Raw genomic sequence first — 23,264 nt, 5'->3', positions numbered from 1 at the left:
AGCATCCTGAAAACTCTTGCAGGCTTAAAGCTGGATTTCTGGGATCACAAATTTTGCTCAGGAGGTTCTGGGATGCTGCTTGAGAGGAGAAGATCTCCCTGCTAGTGAGGAAGGCAGAGCCAACACTGGACACTCTCCAACCACCACCTGTACCTGTCACTCCTTTGTTTCTGACTGTTCCCTTAACGTGCAGGATGAGGGAGAGCATCCTGGTTCCCATGCCAAGTGCTCAGAGGTGCATGGACCAAAGAAACCCTCCTTGCAGGGCATCCAGGTTTTGTGCTGTTAGTGCAGCTCCTGCAGGAAGCAAGAAGGGACTTCACAGTAAATAATTTGGCCCAGAGCAGATGGATCTGTAGGAGTTCTGCCTCCCTCACTGCTTAGGCAGAATAAGTGTCCTTATCCCCTCAAAATCAGAGGAGAATGAGTTTTCTGCAAGCTTTTCCACTTGTGCTTCTTCAGGAGGAATCAGTTTTCAGGAAAGGATACACACTTGAAAACTGATGCTTGAACTGGAGTCGTCTCTCTCCATCAGCCTCCAGAAATGCACTGTTTATGTATGAAAAAATGGATATAAATGCCAAACAGATAACGAAAAGCTCTGCTGAGAAACACTCCATGCTCACATAACACTAAACATAATAAAATCACTGACAACTGGTGCCACTTCTCACATGATCAAGTATCAAATCAAAGAGTAAAAACTTTAGGGTCTGAGTTCTCAAAAAGCTCCAAGAGGACCCTTGTGTTCACGGCTGATCCTCCCTTTCCATAGCTCTGAAGATCCAGGCCATTTTTATTCAGGGACTTAAATGCAAATTTACAAAAATCCCTGTGCACAGGCAAAGACCAAAAAAAAAAAAACCATAAAAAAGCTCTCTTAAGTGAGCAAACAGCAAGGTTTTGTATGAAGACCCTGCATTGCAACATCAGAGGAAGTTGGCTCTCATTGATAAACCAGCTCACCACCAAAAAACTCCAAGAGGTGAGAGGGAAATCCCCAGGGCAAAGCAGGGCTGAGGCAAATGCCAATTATAAAGGAGCTTCCTCAGGCCTGCAGCCAATCAGGTCAGCAGAGCACTGCAAAGGAAACCTGAATTTAAAAATATATTATCTGGTTTGCAACGCCGAAGCCAAGGAGCAACCACATTTTATTTATAAGTGCATACAAATGTATTTAAATAGAAGCAGGGGGTTATTTTTCTCAAGAATATGCAAGATTTTAGCCCCCATAACTCCCTTGAAGGGAGTTTAGCACGATTTTAGTTGTACTTCCTGGGAGAGAGAGTGAACAAAAGGTGAAATTGGAATTTAGCTAAGAAAGTTGGCTGTGCTTGTTTGGGGATTTGCCACTGTCACTGTACCTGCAGAAATACTCTGATGTGCTGGAAAAGGAAGGGAAAAATGAGGTTATCTGACAGCTGTAACAATTCTCAGACAAAATTCAGTGATAAAATCTAACTTTCTTGTGCCTTGTGGGATTATATAAACTACAGCAATGCGAGTAGTCAAAATGCCTCCAAAAACCATACAACCAGCTGGATTTTACCTCATGACTATCAGTCACTACTTGACCTACCTTTCAGAATTTTGCCTTTCCACCTCCTAATTTATAGGGGGGGAACAGCATCACCCTGTGTAGTCCACAAGGGCTTACTGGTGACAAAACATTCCTCGTGGAAAGGAAGGATTCCTTCTCCAGAGGAACATATAAATGACATTTTATTCTGTGGATTCTCCAAATCCCACAATAAACCCAATGATCCTTTCACTGCTTGCAGGGGCCTAGAAGAGAGGCACCATCCTCTCCAGCATTTGCAACAAGATTGGAAAGATAAAATGATATGATCCTAAAGACAGGCTCTGCTTACAGGCACAGTAATCAAGTATCCATTAATTCCATTTTTCTCCCTTTCCATCACCCTGTCAAGACTAAATCACTGCAGGTTTGTTGTTACCAATTCCCTGTGGTGCTTCTGCCTTTGCTGAGTGAAGCAGGAATTGGAGCAATGCAGCCTAAACACGGACAAGTCTTGAATTGTTCTGTTTCCTCTTCAAGACTTGGATAAAAACAGACTTAAAATTACTAGAAAACAGTTGAGGATGGACCTTAAATATTGTCAGATACATTTACTTCGATGCACACTCAAAATGTTCAGCAGTTCCTGGATTATCAATTTAGACACAAGGAAAAAAATAAAATATTGAAAGGATTTTCCTCTGAGAGGCAGAATAATGTTGCTGATGTAGCCTGGTGGGCTGGCTTTGCTCTCCTGATAAACACTGGGAAAAATAAGCAATCAAAGCAAACTAAAATGGCTTAAAATGACAGAATTTAAGTATCTGAGGAAGGTATTGGCTAAAGTGAACAACAAGCTGGATCCTGGCATTTGGGCAGTCTTCCCAATTGTAGTAAGTACTCCCTTGAATTGTTGTGCACAAAATTTAAAAATCAAAACAAATAAAAAAAATCAGAGCCCCAAAAAATCGCCACCACCACAGGTTTATATTCCTCTTTTTCACTGAGCCTTGCAAAACAGAGGTGGAAGTGCTTTAGTGCAGTCTTTACTAGGAATACTGGAAACTAAAATAAAAATAATAAGACTTTCCTCATTCAAACAAAATAAATTATGCAGCCCTAAACTGCATAGAAACAATTAAAAAAATGTTAATAAGCACTCTCTGCATGAAGAGATCTCTGGTTAGAATTTCACCCTTACTTTCTACTCAACTTTTCAACCATGCCTGACTGATCCTGATTATCCAGGTAAACCCCAGGTCAAACCCACAGGCAATCCCAGGATAACATCCCTGTCCTGTGCTACAGCTTCCTTTGAGCAGGTTGGCCAAGCTCAGCTTCAATTTGGTTTTTTTGGAACTCTCCTGCCCCCCCTGGAAGGACCTGGAAGTTCCAGTGCCACTGGAAGTGACTCACAACGTCAGTGTCCAGCCAGTGCATCCTTCTAATTCCCCCAAAGTACTGGAGTCATCCCAACTCACTCTTCAGGGTTTCGAGGACATTAAATTCTCAGAACCGTAGGAAAATATTAAAATAAATAAAACAATAAATCAGGGAACTGAGCAGAAACAAAACATGTAAAGGAATAAATCACTGGAGGGAAAACTTGCCATCTGAGTTCTCTGTTATGCCAAGCCCCACAGAGCATGGGCTTTAGAGGCAGCCAGAGCTCATTTTGCCTCTTTCCAAGCTGGAATTATGAGGGGGACAAACTGGAAATACTTGGGAGAAAAGCAGAGTGGCTGCAGAGCCCAGAAGGCAGGAGCTGGTGCTGCTGGAGTGTGTGGACAGGGAAAAAGAGGCAGCTGTGGATCCAGAGGAAAGCAGGTCTGTTCCAACACACCTTTGGAGTGGCCAAGACCAGTTGTTCAACCTCAGGGTTCACTCTTTGACCCCCACCAGGTATTTCTGAATTCGTTCATCTCTCTGGAAGGGAAGCTGTGGAATTACTGATCTCCTGGAAGTTTGTTCAAGCTGCTGTACAAGTCAAAGTCTTGGGCTATGCTACATAACCTGATGTTTAGAACAGACATTCTCCTCCTCCACTTCAATTTCTGAAATTCGGGAGACTTGTACTGATGAAAAGGAAATAAGAGAGTTCAGAAGAGGAAAGATTTGTGGGGGAATAACCCCAGAGGTAAATGGATATTCACATAAAGATCTCATGGATACAATCTGCATGTGGAACATGTACATTATTTCTTTAAAACACTGCTTTTTCCTGCCTTCATGCCTCCAACAGAGGAAAGGGAAAATTGTCTTTTCCTTTCTTAAAACATTATCAGCGACGCATTCCCCTTACACAACCTGCACTCAGAACAAATTAAAATAAATCTACAGACCAGAGACACACATTTCCATGCACATAAGTATCCCAAAAAATTCCCCAGTGAGAGCTGGAGGCTGTGCTCCCCTGGGACAGCAATTGTTCAGCACAGGGCCGTGCAGAGCACCTCGGTCCTGACCTCCAGCAGCAAAAAGCCACCACAACCTGCAGCAGCACCAGAGCATGAAGTTCTCAGCCAGCAGCACTGATGCCCTGAGTACACAAAGCAGCTCTGAACTGAGTTTTCCTCCCTCACTAGTGAAAATTATTCAACAAAAGCATTTCAGCTGAGCAGCACCTGTTTTTCTGGGTCGCTGCTGCTGCCACACACTGTCACGTGCGCAGTTTAGAAACCTTTAATTGGGAGGTACATGTAAATATGGATAATTGGAATAAAATTATATGATTTTACACAACAAAAGTTGCAAAATCAGTTGTTGATGCCTTCCCCTTTCTGCCCTGCTGGTCACAGCTGGCAGCTCAAAGGGAACAGGGGCCCAGGGAAGTTGGGAAATCTCCGTCCTCGGGAGACACTCAGAGCTCTTCTGGTCAAAGTCCTGAACAAGCAGCTCTGCCTGGACATGGTTTGAGCAGGACACACAGAGTTCCCTCATCACAGACCTCACACAAAACAATTCCAAAGACAAACCTGGCCCAGTATTTCCATGGATAAACACAACTAACCCCACCTGTCGTTCCTCCTCCAGCCGTATCCTCTCCTCTTCTTTCCGCCTTTCCTCCTCTCTTTTGGACTCAAGTCTTCTCCTTTCTTCTCTCTCTGCTTCCTCAGCCTGAAAAAAACAAACATTATGCAAACCAAGCCTTACTCTTCCTGAGTGTACATTTTTTAATTTCATACTGTGATAGCATGAGGGGGTTTCTTACTGTCTTCCTAAATCCATGCTCAGAAAGAAACATTAAAAATAATAATAATAATAATAAAAATAAAAAGTCAAAAACATTTAACTTCCCCTCCCCTTTAGAATTACCCCTCTCCCTTGTATTTATCTGTACCTCAATAAGGCTTTAAGTTTATTACTGTAGTAATATTAAGCCATATTGTGTCATGGCATTCCATTTCTCCTCACTTAAAGTTTAGTTAGAATGGACCCTAAAAGGAGAGGAAAACAAAGAATTGGGAATATAAACTCTGTAAAACCAAGTGCATTCAAATTCATCATTAACCTGGGCAAAATCTCTTAAAGAAAATTTGTACTGGTCTCCTAAAATACTTTTGTTTTTAAGCCAAAGAGATTGTTGAGAAATGGGGGAAAATAAAAAGGGCATTTAGTGTATTTTTTATAGATTTTTTTTCTTCAGTATCTTCAGTACACTTGAATTTGAAAATATATTAAGAGAACAAGCAGAAAACATTCAAATGGAGGATCAGTGGCTTTGAATGTTTCAGAGAAAAAGCCCCAACCAAGGAATTTACCTGTCTGCATGGGAAAATAAAAATCAGCATGTTTTAAAATGAAATAAAAGATTCCTCACTCCACCAACTGATGCTCATCTCATTTCACTCAACTTTGCTCAGATTTTCCACAAAAAAGAGGCCAGTTAAATAGAATGAATATGGAAAGTAACAACACAGTGATGAAAGCACTGAGTGAGTGAGAAAAGGTTCGCAATGGAAGTTTATATAGAACATAATAATTAAGTTTATTAACAACTGCCCCATCTACAGGACAGGTACCACTACACTGTAAAGCAGATACTGGATTTAAACCTCAGGGGACACTAAAATCCCCAAGATGGGATTTCAGAAGCTTTGTTTGGACTCTCCACACATTAAAAATATTCATACAGAGTCTGCAAAAAATATAAAGAACAACTCAAAGGAATTAGTGCCCAACCTGCTGCCTTCCCCAAGCACACTTCAGAAAGCTGCAAAGAGCCTGCTGCTTCCCTGGAATTAACAGCAAAATGCTTTTCATTGTTCCCAGTCCATAAAAACAATAAATGGATGATCCTCATGGATCCTTTCTGACTCAGAATATTCTGTAAACACAGGTAAAGCCAAACCAAGTTTTTGCACTATGAGAGCACATGAAACCCCAGTCACAACTGCCCACAGTTTTGTCACAGTGTCACAACAACACCGTGTGGGTTTGGGGGTGTTTTTAAGGGCAGACAGTACTGACATTAAGGCACAAGCCAGTGGAAACATCTAATAAAGAGCACTGAAATTTTAACTCCTTTCCTCCCCACAAAAATGCCAGAGAACTGAATGGAAAGAAAACGAGACTCCGTTTTCCCTCCTGGGATATGACAGAAAAAGCTGAATTTACAGTTTTAAAATAAATCGACAATGTTTGCAGTGATGCCACTGGTTTTGCCTTTCTGAGGCGTCTCTCACCCCCAGTTCTTTGCTGAGCTGTTCAGGCTCTGCTCGGGGCTTGATACGTGGCAGGAAACACTCACCTCTCTCTGTGCTTTCCTGGCTTGTTTCTCCTCTAATTTCCTCTGCTTCTTTGCTCCAATTTTCCCAGACACCTGAAATTCTGGCGCCTCCTCAGCATCCTCTTCCTCTGCAACATTGCACAAATGACAAATTGTAAACTGCCTGTAAAAAAAAACCTCCCTTTGAGAAAATTCCCGGGAAAGCAGCAGCAGAGGGAAAGGAGACACACACACACACACACACACACACACTTCAGGCAGGACCTATTGGATGGAAAAAAAGGCAAAAAAAAAAAATCATACAAGGCTGCCAAAGCCACAGAGCAGAAGTAACAAGGCAAACACACAGTAAGTGAAGGCAGAAGTAAAAATTCCCTTGATCTTTTGAAGGAAGGCTTTTCACGAGTGTTTCCTGCTTTCCACAACTAAGAGAGGTATTTTCTCTTACACATAAATTGTGCTAATGGTGTCATTATGTATCTGCTGAACGACTGACTTTCTTCCCAGTCACCTTTAGGCTTTGCACTACAGACATCCATTGAAAAAGTGGGATTCAGAGGCACACCACTCATCCACTGGTTCTGGCTGGATATAACTAACCTTTAAGGGAAGAGGGGAAAAAAGTCCCTGAAATGTAAACCTGACTGCAAGAACATGACACGTTCAGTAGTTGCCTGTTTTATTGGTTGCTTGGTTGTTTAGAGAGGTGATTTCTGCCACTGTGAAATATGGGAGAGTCTTGCTCAAAGGGTGTGCAAATGAGTATTTCTGCTCTCTCAGGGACTAAGGAAGAAGAGTTTTAAAGGCTGCCACTTCCTCAGGAAGCTCAGGAACATCTGGCCACCTCATTTCCTGGTCTAGAGTAGTCCTTGATCCCACCACATAAGCACTGTGGACTGACCTCAACATTCCAAGAGAAATCTTCAGCTCACCCCATGGAACACCACACAAGACATGGAGATTCACGTGCCTGAATCAGATGGCAGGATCAAAATGGAAGATCTTCACACGTGGCTCCCTTTTTGGGCAACATAATTGATCTTTTGAGCACCCACAGTGCTGGTATGCTTGATGCTGACTTCAGATCCAGACTGGAAGAGATTTGGCAGGGCTGGTGCCAGGATGTTTTCTGTAGGGAGCTCCCTGGTCCCCTTTTTTGGGAACCCCAAAAGCTGCTGTAAAAGGGGCACATGGATGAATGAGACCCCCTCTTCTTTTATATGCAGAATTAGGTTTGAAACACTCTTGTTTTACTGATTCCAAGACACAGGACAGGACTATGGTTAAGCCACAGAGACACATCATGAGAATCAAATGTAACTGAGGGCTGTGTAGGTGGCTCTCAAATAACCGAGCTGTTTTCAGGAGATGGAATTAATATGAGCCTGGTTGCTGAACTGGGCTTCAGAGAATTACTGGTGCCTCATTACTGAGATGATCAAAAGGGTTCCCCCTTCCTACACCACACAGAGCAACGGGGGATACTCAGACTTGACACAGTTGCTTCTGCAGTTCTGCTGAAGCTTAAAATAACTTTATTTATATTTCAAATAGGGAGTCAAGGGGAGTTCCAAACACAATGGGTGAGCAACCCAGCATTAGCAGTTATTACTCCAAAATGAACAGCTCAGTACTGGTATTATTGCTTAGAAAATTATTTCTGGCAAACACCACGAGCATAAAACACCGTCTTTGACACTGTTCCACCCGAGGCTCTGAGGGCTTCTCAGATTTCATCTATATTAAGATTACCTGAGCCAGACATTAGGCAGAAACCTAAGCAAGGCTTTTAAAGCCTTATTCCAGTCCTGGATCAAACATGCCTTTGTTCAGGAGCATTTGCTTTCCTCCTGTTTGAAGCACCCGATGCGATCCCTGAAGTACCACGGGTGGTGCAGACACAGCCTGTGATTCAGCAGAGCTTGAAAGGCCAACACTGCACTAAACCTGGGTGCAATTAATGTGTTCTAAATAAACCTGAGCGTGCTGACAGGAACATAAACACGGGGGAAAAGTATTTGCTGAATCAATTTGTTATTACAGCAGAGCATCTCCACCGAAAGCGGAGAGGTTGCTGTATGCAGCCAGCAAGATTTCTTGACTTAATTTTAAATAAAGCAGAAGCTTCTAATAATCACTTTTCACACACAGAGCTGTGACAACAACAGGAGACTCCATGGGGGGGTCAGTTCCATAGGAACATGCATTCCACCTACTCCTGAGCCTCAGATGTGATGCAACATGTTAATTGTGTGTGAAAGCAGTTTATCATCACCCAAAGCACTACAGTTGGGCAGCCTGGGTATGCACTCAGCTGGGAAACACAGGCATCAGACATCATTAAAAAAGCCAGAGGGCAGGGATAGATGGGATACTGAGAAGGAATTCCTCCCTGTGAGGGTGGGGAGGCCCTGGCACAGGTTACCCAGAGAAGCTGTGGCTGCCTCTGGATCCCTGGAAGTGTCCAAGGCCAGGCTGGACAGGGCTTGGAGCGATCTGGGCTAGTGGAAGGTGTCCCTACCCATGGCAGGGGGGTGGAATGAGGTGATCCTTCATCTCCCTTTCAACCCAAACCATTCCATGATTTCCAGAGCTTGCAAAGTATTCCCAGAAGTTTCCAGCACCAAGAGGCAGAAAGCAGAAACAACCTGACTCAGAGTGATGTTTTCACACCACTTGACATGTTCTGCTTTACACAAACATGGTTTTGCTCACCTGGCCAAGCCGAGAGGCAGCTTCAGGGAATCTTTGCTTTCCCTTACTATTTTGAACACACTGAGAGGCAGCACAACAGGAAAAAGCTAAAAGTCACAAAGGCTGAGATTACTTTTCAAAAATGCTTCCTAATACCGTCAGCTGGAGTGCTGATGTTTTCAATCATGACAGGAATTTACCAGCTACTGTGTACAAAACAGGCAAAAAGCTCCAAAAGAAACAACCAGTACATATTTTATTTATCACAGAATGGTTTGAGTTGGAAGGGACTTTAAAGATCATCTCATTCTCCCCTCCCTTTGGGCAGGAACACCTTCCACTAGATCAGGGTGTTCCAAGCTCCATCCAAAGTGGTCTAGTTGTCCATGTCATCCATGTCAAAGAGTCCAGAACTTGCATTAAGTTCTGGAAGTGAAGCAAATGGATTCCCATCTGCGAAAAAGAACTCACAAAAAGTCCTTAGGGCAGAGCCAGCTGCTTTATTTACTATTTATGCAGCACCTAAATAAAGGAGTAGAGAAAAGAGGGGAAAAAAACAAGGAGCTCATCTTGAAAGCAGATGATGTTATTAACAGCATGTTATTAACATCAAAGAGATGTGTGACACCAGCCACTGAAGGGAATTGGACCAACATATGGAAAGGTGTGGGCACTCCTGAGTAACACAGCCCTGTGGTGGGACTAATAATAGCCTAATAACTAGTCATAATTTTAATATTTTTTAATTTCTTAATTTATTTTGGTTTATCTCCAGTTTAGAAACAGAACAAGACATTGGTTAATTAATCTGAAGCCACAAAATCGGTCAACGCTTGGGACAGAAAAAGTGCAGCACAAACAAAGGACATCAGACCTTTAGAGCAGAACTCAAACGACAAAGTTTATTCTCAAATAAAGTCATTTGGCAGAAGTGAGAAACCACACACCTCCCTCCCCCTTCCACAGTCTGTGCTCGAACTGGCTCCAGGAGAGACACACACTGTGGGCACTTCGATAACACCAAAGTCACTGTATGAGTAGCAGCAAGTCAGAATTGACTTTTGATTCACTAGTTGGGATATTAGTCAAAGTTTAACTGTACTAGAAAGGTTTTCCTACTGATTAAGCATTAAAATGATTTCAACCACCGCAATTAATGCAGCTCCATTTCACCAGAACCGTGTGGGACCAACATCGCTGCTTCTAAATTTACACATTTTCCAGATCTTTCAGCTCTCAGAAAAAGTACTTCTTATTTTAAGAAATTTCAGCACAAACACATCCTTCTCAGATTCATGCACAATATCCATCACGGAATGGGGATCAAAAATTATCTTTTAAATTATTTTTCCCCCAAACTAGCAGAAAACACTCACGCAAGATTTTTCTTAGCTGCAAGATTTGAATGCTACAAAAAGCAATAATGGGTATTTTAACATGCCCAATTATAATTTTTAAAGCTTTAAAAACCTTTTTTGTGTTGTGCTTTTCTTTCCCAGTAGTGACTTACAGTTAAAAAGAATAGTTCTGATCTCCAAGTCTTGCCATGCAAAAGAAGAGAGGAACTCATGATTTCATTTATGTTGGACTTTAACTTTTCTTTATCATGTTTTATTTACAAGCTGCCAAAAGTAGAGAGCCCATAGCCTGTACCAGTTTGGAACAAATAATAAAAGTAACCTGACAAAACCAGATTATTTCTTTGATGCAGTCCTTACTTTCTGTTTGTTAAAAAAAACAAACCAAACCATAACAGCCTACACAAAGTCCCATTTTTTGGCAAGACTTTTTGCAACAAGTCAGAGAGGTCATTCCTGAGGTGTGGAAGTGAGTGTCTTTCAAAACTAAACCCTTGAAATCCTTCCTGGAAACGCACTGGGCTGTTTAGGCTCTCCTGGCACGTCCTTCCCTTCTTCCTCATTTCTTCATGGAGCTCCCACCACGCCCAGGGGGCTGCCCAGTGGTCTTTGTTCTGCTGGACACTTGGAGATGGCTGTAATTTCTTAGAGAAGTCTGTTTTCTTTGTCACCTTGCCATGATCGAGGTAATTATTCACCTCACCATTTTCACCTCACCATTTTCAGTCAACAAAAAATGCCACCCCCTCACACCAACAGCAGAAAGTGCTGGTTCAAGACACCCTGTCAGGGGACAGAAAACCTGGGCTGCAAAACCTGTGTCCTACTCCCCAACTACCCAAGCAACCAGGCAGGCAGGTTTTCTCCTCACATGTTTGCACAAAGTCAGAAATAATGTCCAACAGCCCTCCAAGCTAACACACATTTGCCTCAGATCCTCAGCCTCGTTAATTTTACCACAGCGGGGTCAAAATGACCCCAACACCATTCCTGCCATTATTTGTTCATCCTCACAAGTTTCTCGTCACTTGACAGGAAATTTTTTTATGGGAACATCAAGTGGCTGGGTCACTTTCTGCTCCAAGACACAAAAAAACACAGTGTCAAAGTACCTTCTTCACCTCTGAGCTCTTTGCAGTAGGACAAGCTCAACTGGAGGCCTGGAGTTTTTCTGCACACGACCAGCAACCAAGAGAAAAGTTTCAATAAAACACCTTTATGTTCACCCAAAGGTGATCAGAGTCCAAGTGGATGCACTCAGAGCATCAGCCAGGCACAAACAAGAGCTAAGAACACCCTCCTCAATCAGTAAATAAATGGGATTTGAAACTGGAAAATGGCTAATGCTATTTATCCACACTACCCCATGCTCCAAAGAATACTCAGCCCAACTCCAGTTTATCCCCTTTCCCCTTGCTCAGCTTGGCCTCTCCTGCCCTAAATGATTAATGCCTGAAATCCTCACTCATTTATGCCTTGCAGCGGGTTCGTTTTCATCTTGGCTGTAACTTGCCCACAAAGCCACCTCTGTCTGGGTTCAATTTAAATTAAGATACACCAGAGCTAATTAAGTCTGCGAGCTGGGATATCAACCCGACCACATGAATACACAACTCTCCTTCCAGACTCCTTTTCCACAGGGAAAGGAGTAGGCACCCTCCTACAGAGCACACCGACTTTAACAGGGCTGCAGGAAAGGCAGGAATGTTATGGCTGGAATTAAATTGGCCAATTTAAGGCAATCAAACCCATTTTTCTAAAGCCAGCCTGGAAGTCACGCTGGTGGAACACGCTCAGGGGTCTCAGTCATTTTGAGAATCACTTTGTCACCCGGGAAAACTGTCTCCCCAGCAATCTCTGGCCATCAGAAGGTATTAATAGTTGTTGGTTTTCTAACTGAGACCTCCTTTGAGAACTCGACTAACCACTGAAAAGCATTGCTCAGCACACCGGGGCAGTGTGGGCACCCAGCTGGGGGCCTGTCCCACAGCACAGCCCACACGGAACCCGTGAACAGGGAACCCACCACCCCGTGGTGTCATTCGGGTGGGAAAGTCGAGCCATTTAGTGCTTCACCCTTTATTTTCAGTCTGTGAGAATCTCCAAGTAATTCTGGGGTCTCACCCCACCCCACTGAGCTAAAGAAAGGATTACAGCCTGGTTTAGTTCCACTGACAGTGTAGATTTGAATATTCAAAATACTCACTGACTATCCTTTTCTGTATTAAGTGACTCCTTATGCAGACTTGCAAGTAAATCAGATTTCAGCTACAGAAGGAACAACTAAAAGTTTTCAAGATCCTGACCCTGGTTCCCTAGAGGGTTTGGGGTTTTTTTTCTTCTCCCCCATTAGTCTGTCAAAGATTTGAGTCCTGGCGCAAAAACAACTCAGCACAGGCAGCAGAAACCATGGGCTACCACTCTACCCTTGAAGCTTCTTTCTCATTCTGGAATTGAAATCTGATTGTTGGATGGAAAACAGAAAACCCTCGTGGGTAACCACAACTCCAAAGTCTGCAAGTGCTGCTTTGAGGCCGTTTCCCCAGCACAGCTGGCTCCCAACAGGCAGAACACAGACCCAGCCAGGGCCTCCTCACACCCTCCCCGAGGGACGGTCCTGGGTATCTTGCAGGGTTGGTGAAGAAATCACGTCTGGGCAGAAGTTGGAGTGACACAGAGGAGGATCAGGCAGCTCTGCCCAAAGCTCAACACATTCCACACACGGGACAGAAACTTCCTAGTGAAACATCTCAAAGAATTCAACAAGGAAAAAAGAAACCCACTCCAGTGGTAGATGATCAGAAGCCTCCTAAAGCAATACGAGCTTTTACAAGGCAAAACTGAAGAAGCCAGACTGGTTTGGTTTTGGTGTTTCTGTCTGAACTGCCAAACAACTTTGCTCTTCAGCCCTGGGTGCCCCAGCTGGTGCTGCACTGTCTGGCATCACACACCACTCTCTGTACTCTGGGCTCTCTCTCCGTGTGAGTCAACTACTCCTGTGACATAAAGCTCTGCTGTGGGGAGAACTTGCTGCTTCAACAGGCTGCAATGGAGGCAGTAACCTGCCCAAACTGCTTTACATTGTACTGACACGGAGAAAATGCACTGAGGGGACAAATCCAAGAGGGATTCCAGGCCTAGGTCATGTGTCCACAGAGTGGGCTTTAAAACATGTAATACATCATTTTCCAAGGGGAAAAAACCCCCAAACTCCACACTACTGCAGGTAGCTCAGGGCCAGGCTAAAAGATTTGCACAGACAGTCAAAGACAAAGGAGGGGTTAATTTTAATTAATAATAGCAACACCTCAACGCTGGGGAACCAGGGGCAGAGGCTTCTCTCCACAGCCACACTGCTCAAGTCTGTGCTCAGTCTCCAAAGGCTTTGGTGTTCCTGTTGTGCACCTGTGCTCAGGCACTTGGAAAAACCATCCCAAAGATACAGATAAAACCACACACAGAAGCACAAAACAGAAGCACGGAGCGAGAAGCTGTTTTAATTTGGAAAAGAAATTAGAGAAAACAAATAAAAGAGGGATGTCATTTCAAAGGAAACTTCATGCAAGAGAGGCAGTGCTCGCATCTGATGTACAGAAGGCTGCAAAAGAATTATTTATAAAGCCCAATGACACAGATTCTTCTATTGCTAAAGTGACTAAGATAAGATGAGCCGTTTGCTTTGACAGCTTCACTGTCGGCCTTCAGCATTCAGACTTTTGATGTCTGGAGTTGAAAACTAAATATTTTTAGACTCCATTTTCTTTCCAGGGTGTTCTCACATGAGAAGAAACAACCAAAGTTGAAAAGTTCAGGCCTGTCCATTCTCCATCTGTGAAGCTGCTGAACATAATTAGCTTGAAGAGCACGTTTACCTGTCAACGTGAAGAGCAAGAGGCTTTCTACAAACTGCAGGGTAAGAAAGGCTGAACAAAGTGCAAACAGCCTCTAATCAAGGCATCACACAGGTGTGTGCTCACTGCTTGAACCTACTGCACACCAAAAAGGCACCCTGACCTCCACTGCAAACCCGAGTGAAGCAAACCCCATTTGAGCAGAACCCTGAACACTTCACCCACAGTCTGAAAGTGGAAAGAATCCAGTGAGGTGAATCATGGTGAGATCATCTCTGTAGCAATAAAGATAATAATGTGTGAAGCTTCAGCAGAAAAGGAGGTGATGCTTACAGGGTGCAGAAAGATGTTATTTATCACCCTATTTTTGTCCACAACCACACCACAGACATGCAGCTATGAACTGTAAATCCAGCATGGGTTTTACACAACTCATTGGCAACAACCTGCTGGCAAAATGCAGCAGTCTGGGGTGATCTCCAGGGAATCAGCTTGGTCCTGACCACCACCTGGATGGGCTCTTTGGAAAGAGAACTTCAGATTTTGCAGGGATTACATTGGGAAATTAATGCTTCCCACTAATTTGCAAGAAACCAGTATTTTACTGCAGCAAGGCAGTAAATGCAAGGTGTGGATTCTGTTTTCCCAAATTGAACTTGCACGGCTAAGCAGGAAATACCAAAGGCAGTTTTTAGGAAGTAAGTGAAGAATATGTTGTGATGCACCAACAAACAGCCAGGATTCACCTCAGAAGGGGGCAGACACTGCAATTAAGGGGTGGGATCTACAGACCACTGATGAAGTGGGGACAGGGACAATCATATTTCCTAAGCATCCAGATGTATTAAAATGTAGCCATCTAATTTATTATTTACCTGTGGGTATAAAAAGAATTATTACTAAGAGAATTCTTCAATTTTTAAAGAAAATATCATAATTCAGAGTCTGTAATTCAGTTAAAAAAAAATTAAGCAAGCCAGTCTAGATTAAGGTTATCCAGTAAAACACTCTACCTATATGTTCACTGATATAAATGCAGTCAGATTACGGTCAAGCTGGAAACAATCAGGTTTGTTTTGATGTTTGGAAGCCAGAGTTACCTTCCCCCCACTCCTCAGCCTGCTGGGCTCTCCTCTGGGCCATCAGCCGGTTTCCCATGTTCCTGCGGCGCCGGGGCACCCCCTCTCCCCTCTCCTCCACCTGGGGACGAGGCCTGGCCACTGCTGCTGCTGCCACATTCTGCTGGTGCTCCTCATCAGCTGCAAAAAAACAAAATATTCCTGCTTAATTTAATCATTTAACGCGTTTTTCCCTTCTGCCTTCACTTCCGAGTTACCAACAGCGAAGACCCCGAAGTCCCTTTTCCCCCCCTTTCTAAAGTATTTTGATTTTCTTTTAAATTTTATTTTCATTTTTTACTTGTGTAACTCAGAAGTAGATTCATCTGATCGAAACCTCAGAGCAGGAATCCTTGAGAGTGGAATATGTAAATTGTTAAACCCGAAACAAAACCCCATTAGCAAACAAAGATCACAAATTACAGCTGAAATAAACACAGTTATAGGGTAACTTCACTCTGTCCCATGGATTTAAATTCCCACAAGCACATGTAGGGGCAGCAGGACACCAAAGGTCACTGCAGCTCCTCTCTGAGTATTCTGCAGTTACTAATTAAGATCTGACAAATGAGGAATATCCTGACAGGAGCAGCTGGCAGGAAGGAACTGACCGGTTTCAGGACTCGTTTCAGAGGTTTTCCATAGAAAACTCTCCACCAGGTTTTTTTTTTTGAGACCTCCTGTTGCCATTAACTACGGCAGTCAGGCCAAAACAATCAGATAATGGTAAAACATCATCATCCCTGATACCTGCTTTGCATATTCCGTTGATAAGCCAAACTGATATTTGTGTATGTTGTTACTTGCTCAATCCTGCAAAGTATTAAGCCTTAATTCAGGCAAATATTCAAATGATCTCATGGAAATCTGCAGAACTAGTCATTTACTTCATCTCAGCACACATTTATTTTGTGCTTTGCTGGATTATATTGTGTCCCAGCAGGAGCACAAAATGCTTTCCACGCTCTGCCAAGTCTCCAGCATCCTCTCATCCAAACAATGCCTTCCTAAAAAAATTAATATTTGCATATCTACCATCAGAAAATGAGATTCATTATGACAACTATCCTGGGATCAAAGGTGTGCCTGCAGCTCACCTCAGTGCATCTGAAACCTTCAGAGCACCTGACTTTGGGACTGATAAGGGCACAGCTGCAGCACCAAGCTCAGCACAGGCAGCATTTGACCAGCAGAGCCCTGAGCCTGCTCTGTAATAAGTCCCTAAGTCCAGGCTCCAGAGATCCCATTATTTGCTTCAGGGCTTGTCCAGTCCTATTCACAGCATGACAATGCTCATTTTGGATGCTACAGGTAATATTTTCCTGCAAAGGCAGAGCAGCAGATCACTTATTGGTCACTGCTAAATGCCAGAGACACTCTGCAAAAAACCTTTTACACAAATGCATTATTTCCCTTACTAAAGTCTTGAGATACACTGCAATTCAAACCTCAGCATCCCTTCACCTGCAGAAGTCAGTGTGTGTCTCTCACTAATTGCAAATACTCATTCATTCTGGTTTTGGTTCCTGCTGTCCTGTGAAACAGAGACTGTTTTGCATTTTGTGAAAGAGGAATCTATTTTTATAAGCCATGTATTTATTTCAGACTGAGGAGCTTAGCCCTCACAGAGTGAAACGTGTGAGCCAAGCCCTCCTCTTTTCCCAGTTTCATTCTCTACAGGACACTTGGAAATTCCTCAAAGGGACGAGTGTGAACGGGGCTCAGGCTGAAGCAAAACTCACCAAACCTGACCCATATCGTGGTCAAACACACAAGGCAGCAACTGGACTTGTCAAATCTCCAAAACAATCACACAAACAACAGAAGACACCCAGACACTCTGGATTGTCATTTTATAGGAAAAAGATATGTTTTAATAAAGCTTTTCTTCTTCTTCCCTCTTCCTAAAATATTTATCTTGACTCCAGTTTCTTTTTTAATAGCACACAGTGGCTGGACATGAGCCCAGGGGTGCCCAGGTGGCCAAAAAGTCCAATGGCCCCTGGTCTGTGCCAGCCCTGGTGTGTCCCAGCCCCAGGGCAGTGCCCGTCCCTGTGCTGGCACTGCTGGGGCACCTCCAGCCCTGGGGGCACTTCTGGGACCCTCAGACAGGAGAGACATGGAGGGGCTGGAGCGTGTGCAGGGAAGGGAACGGAGCTGGGAAGGGGCTGGAGCAGCAGGAGCAGCTGAGGGAGCTGGGGGGGCTCAGCCTGGAGAAAAGGAGGCTCAGGGGGGACCTTCTGGCTCTGCAACTCCCTGACAGGAGGGGGGAGCTGAGGGGGGTGTTGGGTTCTGCTCCCAGGGAACAAGGGACAGGAGGAGAGGGAACGGCCTCCAGCTGTGCCAGGGGAGGGTCAGGTTGGATACTGGGGAAGATTTTGTCACTTAAAAGATTGCCCAGCCCTGGCACAGCTGCCCAGGGCAGTGGTGGAGTCCCCATCCCTGGAGGGATTTAAAATCCCTGTGGATGTGGCACTTGGGGACATGGATTAGTGGTGGCCTTGGCAGTGCTGGGGGAATGGTTGGACTCGATGATCTCAGAGGCATTTTCCAACCTTTTTGGTTCTAGGATTCCACAGCTTCTCTTTGCCGGGCCTTCAGCTGGGGCAGTCCTTTCAAAAACATGAATGTCAGTCACTGCAATTCTTCCCAACCTTCACAGGAGAAGAAAATCCTCATTTACTCTGCTGCAACACAGCTGAACCTGGTTCTTCAGGGGTCAGAGATCTGTCTACGTGACTCCAGCCACAGCATTTGCTGTGACATCCAGAAAGTCAAGCCGTGCTCTGTCTCCCTCTGAACTTTGTCAGTGACGGGGTGGCACTGGAGGCTTCACAGAACACAGAGGATACACTTAAAAATCACTTTGCTTTGATAATAATTCTCTCTGGGGTCAGTCCCTGCCGGTTTTTTCCCCTTCCCCTGCAGCACAGGGCGGGGTTTGGCTGCTGCACTTCTCTGAACACATCTCTTCACTCCCCTGGAGCTGCAGAGGCCTCAGAAGTGGCACCCCAGGATAAACCAAATCATGCAGAGATTAGTCACACAAAGACTAATTAGACTTGATACAGAGCCATCTGAGTGAGAATTAATGACCAGCACCACAGAGGTGAGGCAAGGGATCCCCAGGCTTTGCAGAACAGCAGGCCAGGCTAAATTAATTAGATAAACCCCTCAAATTAACAGGCAATACAAACAAAGCTTCAACAGATGTCTGCAAAACGGACATGTGTTCAGTGTGCATCTTCAGCTGTGTGTTCTGCAGTGTCTGACCCAGCCCTCCAAAGCCCAGGGAACACATCCTTGCTGGGCACTGCAGCTCTGCCTCAGCGTTCAAGAAGCATCAGCACAAGTGCAGAGATGATTTCATCTGACTTTTCAGCCAGTGCACAGCAACTGTGGCACTGGCTGTGTCCCCTTCCTCGGGGAGAGTGAGCAGAACTGTGCCCTGAAAGCAGAAATCTTTCCTAAACTGGGCATGAAGCACCAGCCCCATCACTGCAAAATGAAATCTTTCAGAGCCCAGGCGTTTTAGGACCTGAATTTCCACCCCCTGGGTGGAAATCTGCCCCTTCACAAAATTTTGCAAACTTCCACTGGCTCAGAGCATAAATATTTTTTTGGAGAAGCAACCCCTTGCTTATCACAGCAGCTCATCTTCAGCTCGATCAGATCAGCAAGTGCAGCAGGGTGTCACCTGGGCTGGCACGGGCAGAGCTCCACCTGCTGCTCCCTCGCAAGCTGGTGGCACTTCCCACCACGGTGGCACCACCCTGAACCTTCTGCCTTCGTGCAAAACCTGGGAAATCCAACCAGGAAGCGGCTCCAGATGCCCCAGGTGGAAGTGTGCTTGGCTTCTCTGCAGAGGGGCTTCGTCCTCCTGCAGCTCATCACAAACGGATGTAAAAAAGCCAGAAATGCTACTTGGGTTTTTTTCTGTTCTCGGCAGAACAAGTCCAGGCACGATCCTGCTGGGAACACTCTGCTGCTCCAAATGACCTCTCAAAGCAAATACAAAGGCACAGGATTTACCTCTTGTGATCCTTAGCTCCCTAAAGAAGGCAAGCCCTGAACATTTTAGAAAGGCAATTTCCATGACAGAACATAAAGTGAAGCTGCTGCCACAATCCCTGGACATTAACAGGAAAAGGTGAGAGCTCCCACCACTTTTCCAAGTCAAATGTCTCTGGTTTCCAAGTCCTTTCCATGTGGTAACGTAGATTTCCTGGCAGATTTACTTCCATTTTCCATGTAAGAAAAAGGAACGGGAAAGCAAATTCCTGCTTAAGACTAAATTTGGGAGGGGACTAAATTAAGACTAAATTAAACACCCCACAGCCCCAGCAGGTTTGAAAAAATAATTCCTGTTGTGCACAAAGTCATCCCCACCAGATTAAATTCTGTGAAGGATTTTATCATGACAGAAACCAGGATATTAAGGTAGAAATTACCTTAAAAACACAATAAAAAAAGGCAAGACCAATGTGGAAGTGTCAAAAAGTTAACTCTGAAAAAGAGGCTTCGAAACAATTGAATTATCCTGAATGTAAGCTAACTTTAACCAAGTTGCTCAAAATCAGTATTAAAGTTTTTTTTTTTTTAATAATTCACACTATTTAAAACAAATGTTTGGGCTTCAGTTTAGGACTCTGAAAGCTTAAAAAGAAAATCAACCCTCCCAAGCCCCACAGGCCCTGATTTATCTAAGTCCAGCTCAGGAAATGATGTCCCTCACTTTTACCAAAAGCTCAGCTCTAAGCCATTAGGAATACGATGAAATTCCATCAGTTTCCAAATCTTTCCAAGAGAAAGATTTAGACCAGGTCTATATAAGCAGAGGTGTGAGGGAAAACGTGCTGGAAAACTTAATTATTATTTAATTAATTTAATTTTCATTTCATTTATTTTTTTATTTATTTAATTTTATTACTATCAGCCAAAACTGCTTTTAACATAGAGTCTTTACCAGCACAGTCTTGCACTGAATAACTCTTTTTATACTGGAGGTGTGGGGTTTTTTTCCCTCTTAATTAAAAATTATCAAAGCTACTGCCCCCAAAGAAAAATACCACAAACTCCAACCCCAAACTACCCCATGTCTGCAAAACCTGTGGTGATACTGGAATTCAGTGTTTGTCCTGGCTAAACATCTTAATTTGAGACCTGGCAGCCAAACAACCTCCCTGCTCCCACTGTGGAAACACAAGCCTGATAAGACTGTGGCCACATCTGACTTCTTCCCATAACACTCAACTCCCACCCAAAAAAGGTCTTTCCATCACAGTGGAACTGGCAGAGTTTTTTATGGTTGGACTGGAGGATTTTAAAGGTCTTTTCCTTTCAGAAACTTAAAGGATTCTGTGATCTAACACTGGTCGGCAGTGGCACAGTGGCTGTTTGAGGGAGGGCTGGAAGTGCTTCATCATCCACCAGCTCCCAAAACACACCTGAAGTGGCCAAAAGGAGCAGAAGAGGGAAAGGGACCTGCCCACCTTCCTGTCTGACAGGAACATTAACCCAGGAGCTGCCAGGGAGCACCAAGGGGGCAGGTCCTGCCTGTTATCTCACAGCCCATTCCCTCCCCAGTTGCAGGAGAAGCCTGGGGGGGACAATCCCAGGATGGGTCAGGTTGGGAGGGCCCACAGTGGGTCCATCTGGCCCCACCTCCCTGCTCCAGCAGGGTCATCCCAGAGCACACGGCACAGGACTGTGTCCACCCAGTTCTGGAATATCTCCAGTGAGGAGACTCCACACCCTCTCTGGACAATCTGTTCTGTGCTCACAGTTAAAGTTCTTCCTCATGTCCAGGTGGAACTTCCTGGGCATCAGTTCCTGCCCGTTCCTCTTGTGCCATTGCTGGGCCCCCCCGAGCAGAGCTTGGTCCATGCTCTGCCCCCTCCCTGCAGACCCTACAGACATGGGGGAGGTCCCCTCTCAGTGTCTCCTCTGGAGGCTGAACAGCCCCAGCTCCCCCAGCCTTTCCTGCTCCCAGAGCTGCTCCAGTTCCTTCATGACCCTCACAGCCCCCTCTGGACCCACTCCAGGAGCTCCACGTCCCTGCTGTGCTGAGGAGCCAGAGCTGGACCCAGCACTGCAGATGAGCCTCACAGGGCTGAGCAGAGGGGAAGGATCCCCTCCCTGACCTGCTGGGAATGCTCTTTCCAGTGCACCCCACGATCCCATTGGCCTCCCTGGCACAAGGACACACTGCTGGCTCAGCAACAGCTTGTTGTCCCCCAGGTCCTTCTCCCAGAGCTGCTCCCCAGCAGGTCACCCCCAGCCTGTGCTGGTGATAGGGGTTGTTCCTCCCCAGGTGCAGGACCTGCATTTGCCCTCGCTGAATTTCAGAAGGTTCCTCCCTGCCCATCCCTCCGGCCTGTCGAGGTCCCCCTGAAGGGCCATAAAACCCTCAGAGGTATTGGCCATTCCCCAGTTTTGTGTCATCAGAGAACTCGCTGAGGAGGCAACGAACCCTCATGCGAGTCATTGATGGACAAGTTAAACAACAGTGAGCCCAGGACAGAACCCTGGGGGGCGCCAAAAGTGACAGGCCTCCAGCTGGACGCTGATCACGGCCCTCTAGGTTCTGTTCTCCATTTCCCTCCCCATTTGCAGGAGGAGCTTTGGGGGCATCTTCCCAGCCCTGGAGCGAGAACCTGGAAAGAATCCCTGACAGAACCCTCACAGAGCCCCTCACACACTTCCAACCCACGCCCCTCACTCTGGGGCTGCCTCAGGCCGGGAACCCCCGGCCCCCTGCGGCAGGACCACCAGGCCTTGGAGCCACCTGGGGCTCCTGCGGGCGGAAGGCAGAGCAGGACCGCAAGGACACCCCCCTGGGACGCCCCAAAACACCTGAACCCCCCAAGTCCCCCGAGACCCCCAAGAACCCCCCAACATGGCGGGTCCCCCTCAGGGGGAGCCCCCGGGACGTGGCGCCCCCTGGCGGCTCCCGCGGCACCGCTCCAGACCCAGTTGAGAGCAGGGCCGCGCCCACCGGAACGGTCCCGGGGGGGAGCGCGGCGTGGGGAGCGGCCCGTCCGGTCCGCGCCGCGCCGTGACCCACCTGCCCTGGCTTGCCCGCGGAGACGGGTGGCGAAGAAGAGGAGGACGGCGAGCAGCACGGCGGCGGCGGCAAGCAGCGCGGCGTCCATGGCGCGGCCCCGGCTCCGCCCACGGCACCCTTGGTACGGCCCGGCCCCTTCCCCGCCGCAAGGTCCCCGCGGCGCGGGCTGCCCCGCGCGGTGCCTGCGGCGGCGGGGCGCGGCGGGCACGCTGGAGGCTGACAGGCGCGGCGCGGGCAGCCCGCTGGAGGGGTCCTTAGGCGGGCGCTGAGGGAAGGAGGGGAGCGAGGAGTTAAAGGAGGAGTTAAAGCGGGAAATGGAGCGGGAATTAAAAACTATGAGGCAAAACCGCCCCTGAGCACGCCGTCCGTGGGCCTGGCCGCCCGGCACGGCGGCTGCGGGCGGCTGATGAGGCTGAGGAGATCCTCAGCCGTCACCCCGCACCGAGCCCTCAGAGCTGTCAGGGTGTCCCTGGTAATGGTGAAGCTTAAGTTACACCTCTGAGTGATCTCTGTCTTCTGCCTTTCGGTCTCTTGTGCGTGGGAATGGGATGAAGACGGAGCCATGCCAGGAGTGATGTCCTGAGCTGGCCTGGACCAAAGCAAACGTGCCCGTGACAAAATTGGAGAGGCTGAGAATGAGCTGGCCCAAAGGCAGCTGTCTGATGTAGTGATCTGGCTTAATTTGGTACAAGTGTAGGAAACCAGGCTGCCCAGAGGAGCTGGGGAGGCTCAGCCTGGAGAAAAGGAGGCTCAGGGGGGACCTTCTGGCTCTGCAACTCCCTGACAGGAGGGGGGAGCCGGGGGGGGTCGGGCTCTGCTCCCAGGGAACAAGGGACAGGAGAGAGGGAACAGCCTCAAGTTGTGCCAGGAGAGGGTCAGGTGGGACATCGGGAGGAATTTCCTCATGGAAAGGGTGGTCAGGCCTTGGA

General features: G+C 46.2%; 1 protein-coding gene across 1 annotated transcript in view; it reads right to left on the bottom strand.

The window, feature by feature from the left end:
• Positions 1–22,468, bottom strand: part of DDRGK1 (DDRGK domain containing 1) — a 35,800-nt gene extending 13,332 nt beyond the window's left edge. Inside the window, exons 1-4 of the mRNA XM_017829008.1 lie at positions 22,336–22,468; positions 15,252–15,410; positions 6,270–6,376; positions 4,535–4,636 (exon numbers count right to left, since the gene is read on the bottom strand). Coding sequence (XP_017684497.1) covers positions 4,535–4,636; positions 6,270–6,376; positions 15,252–15,410; positions 22,336–22,423 — 456 coding nt within the window. The 5' untranslated portion in view covers positions 22,424–22,468. The remainder of the gene's footprint in view (positions 1–4,534; positions 4,637–6,269; positions 6,377–15,251; positions 15,411–22,335) is intronic.
• Between the last annotated feature and the right edge of the window lie 796 nt (positions 22,469–23,264).

The sequence above is a fragment of the Lepidothrix coronata genome, unplaced genomic scaffold (genome assembly GCF_001604755.1).
Source record: "Lepidothrix coronata isolate B3197 unplaced genomic scaffold, Lepidothrix_coronata-1.0 Scaffold156, whole genome shotgun sequence".
NCBI lineage: Eukaryota > Metazoa > Chordata > Aves > Passeriformes > Pipridae > Lepidothrix > Lepidothrix coronata.
Note: the sequence above shows the minus strand (reverse complement) of the source record. Positions and strands in the feature narration are given on the sequence as shown.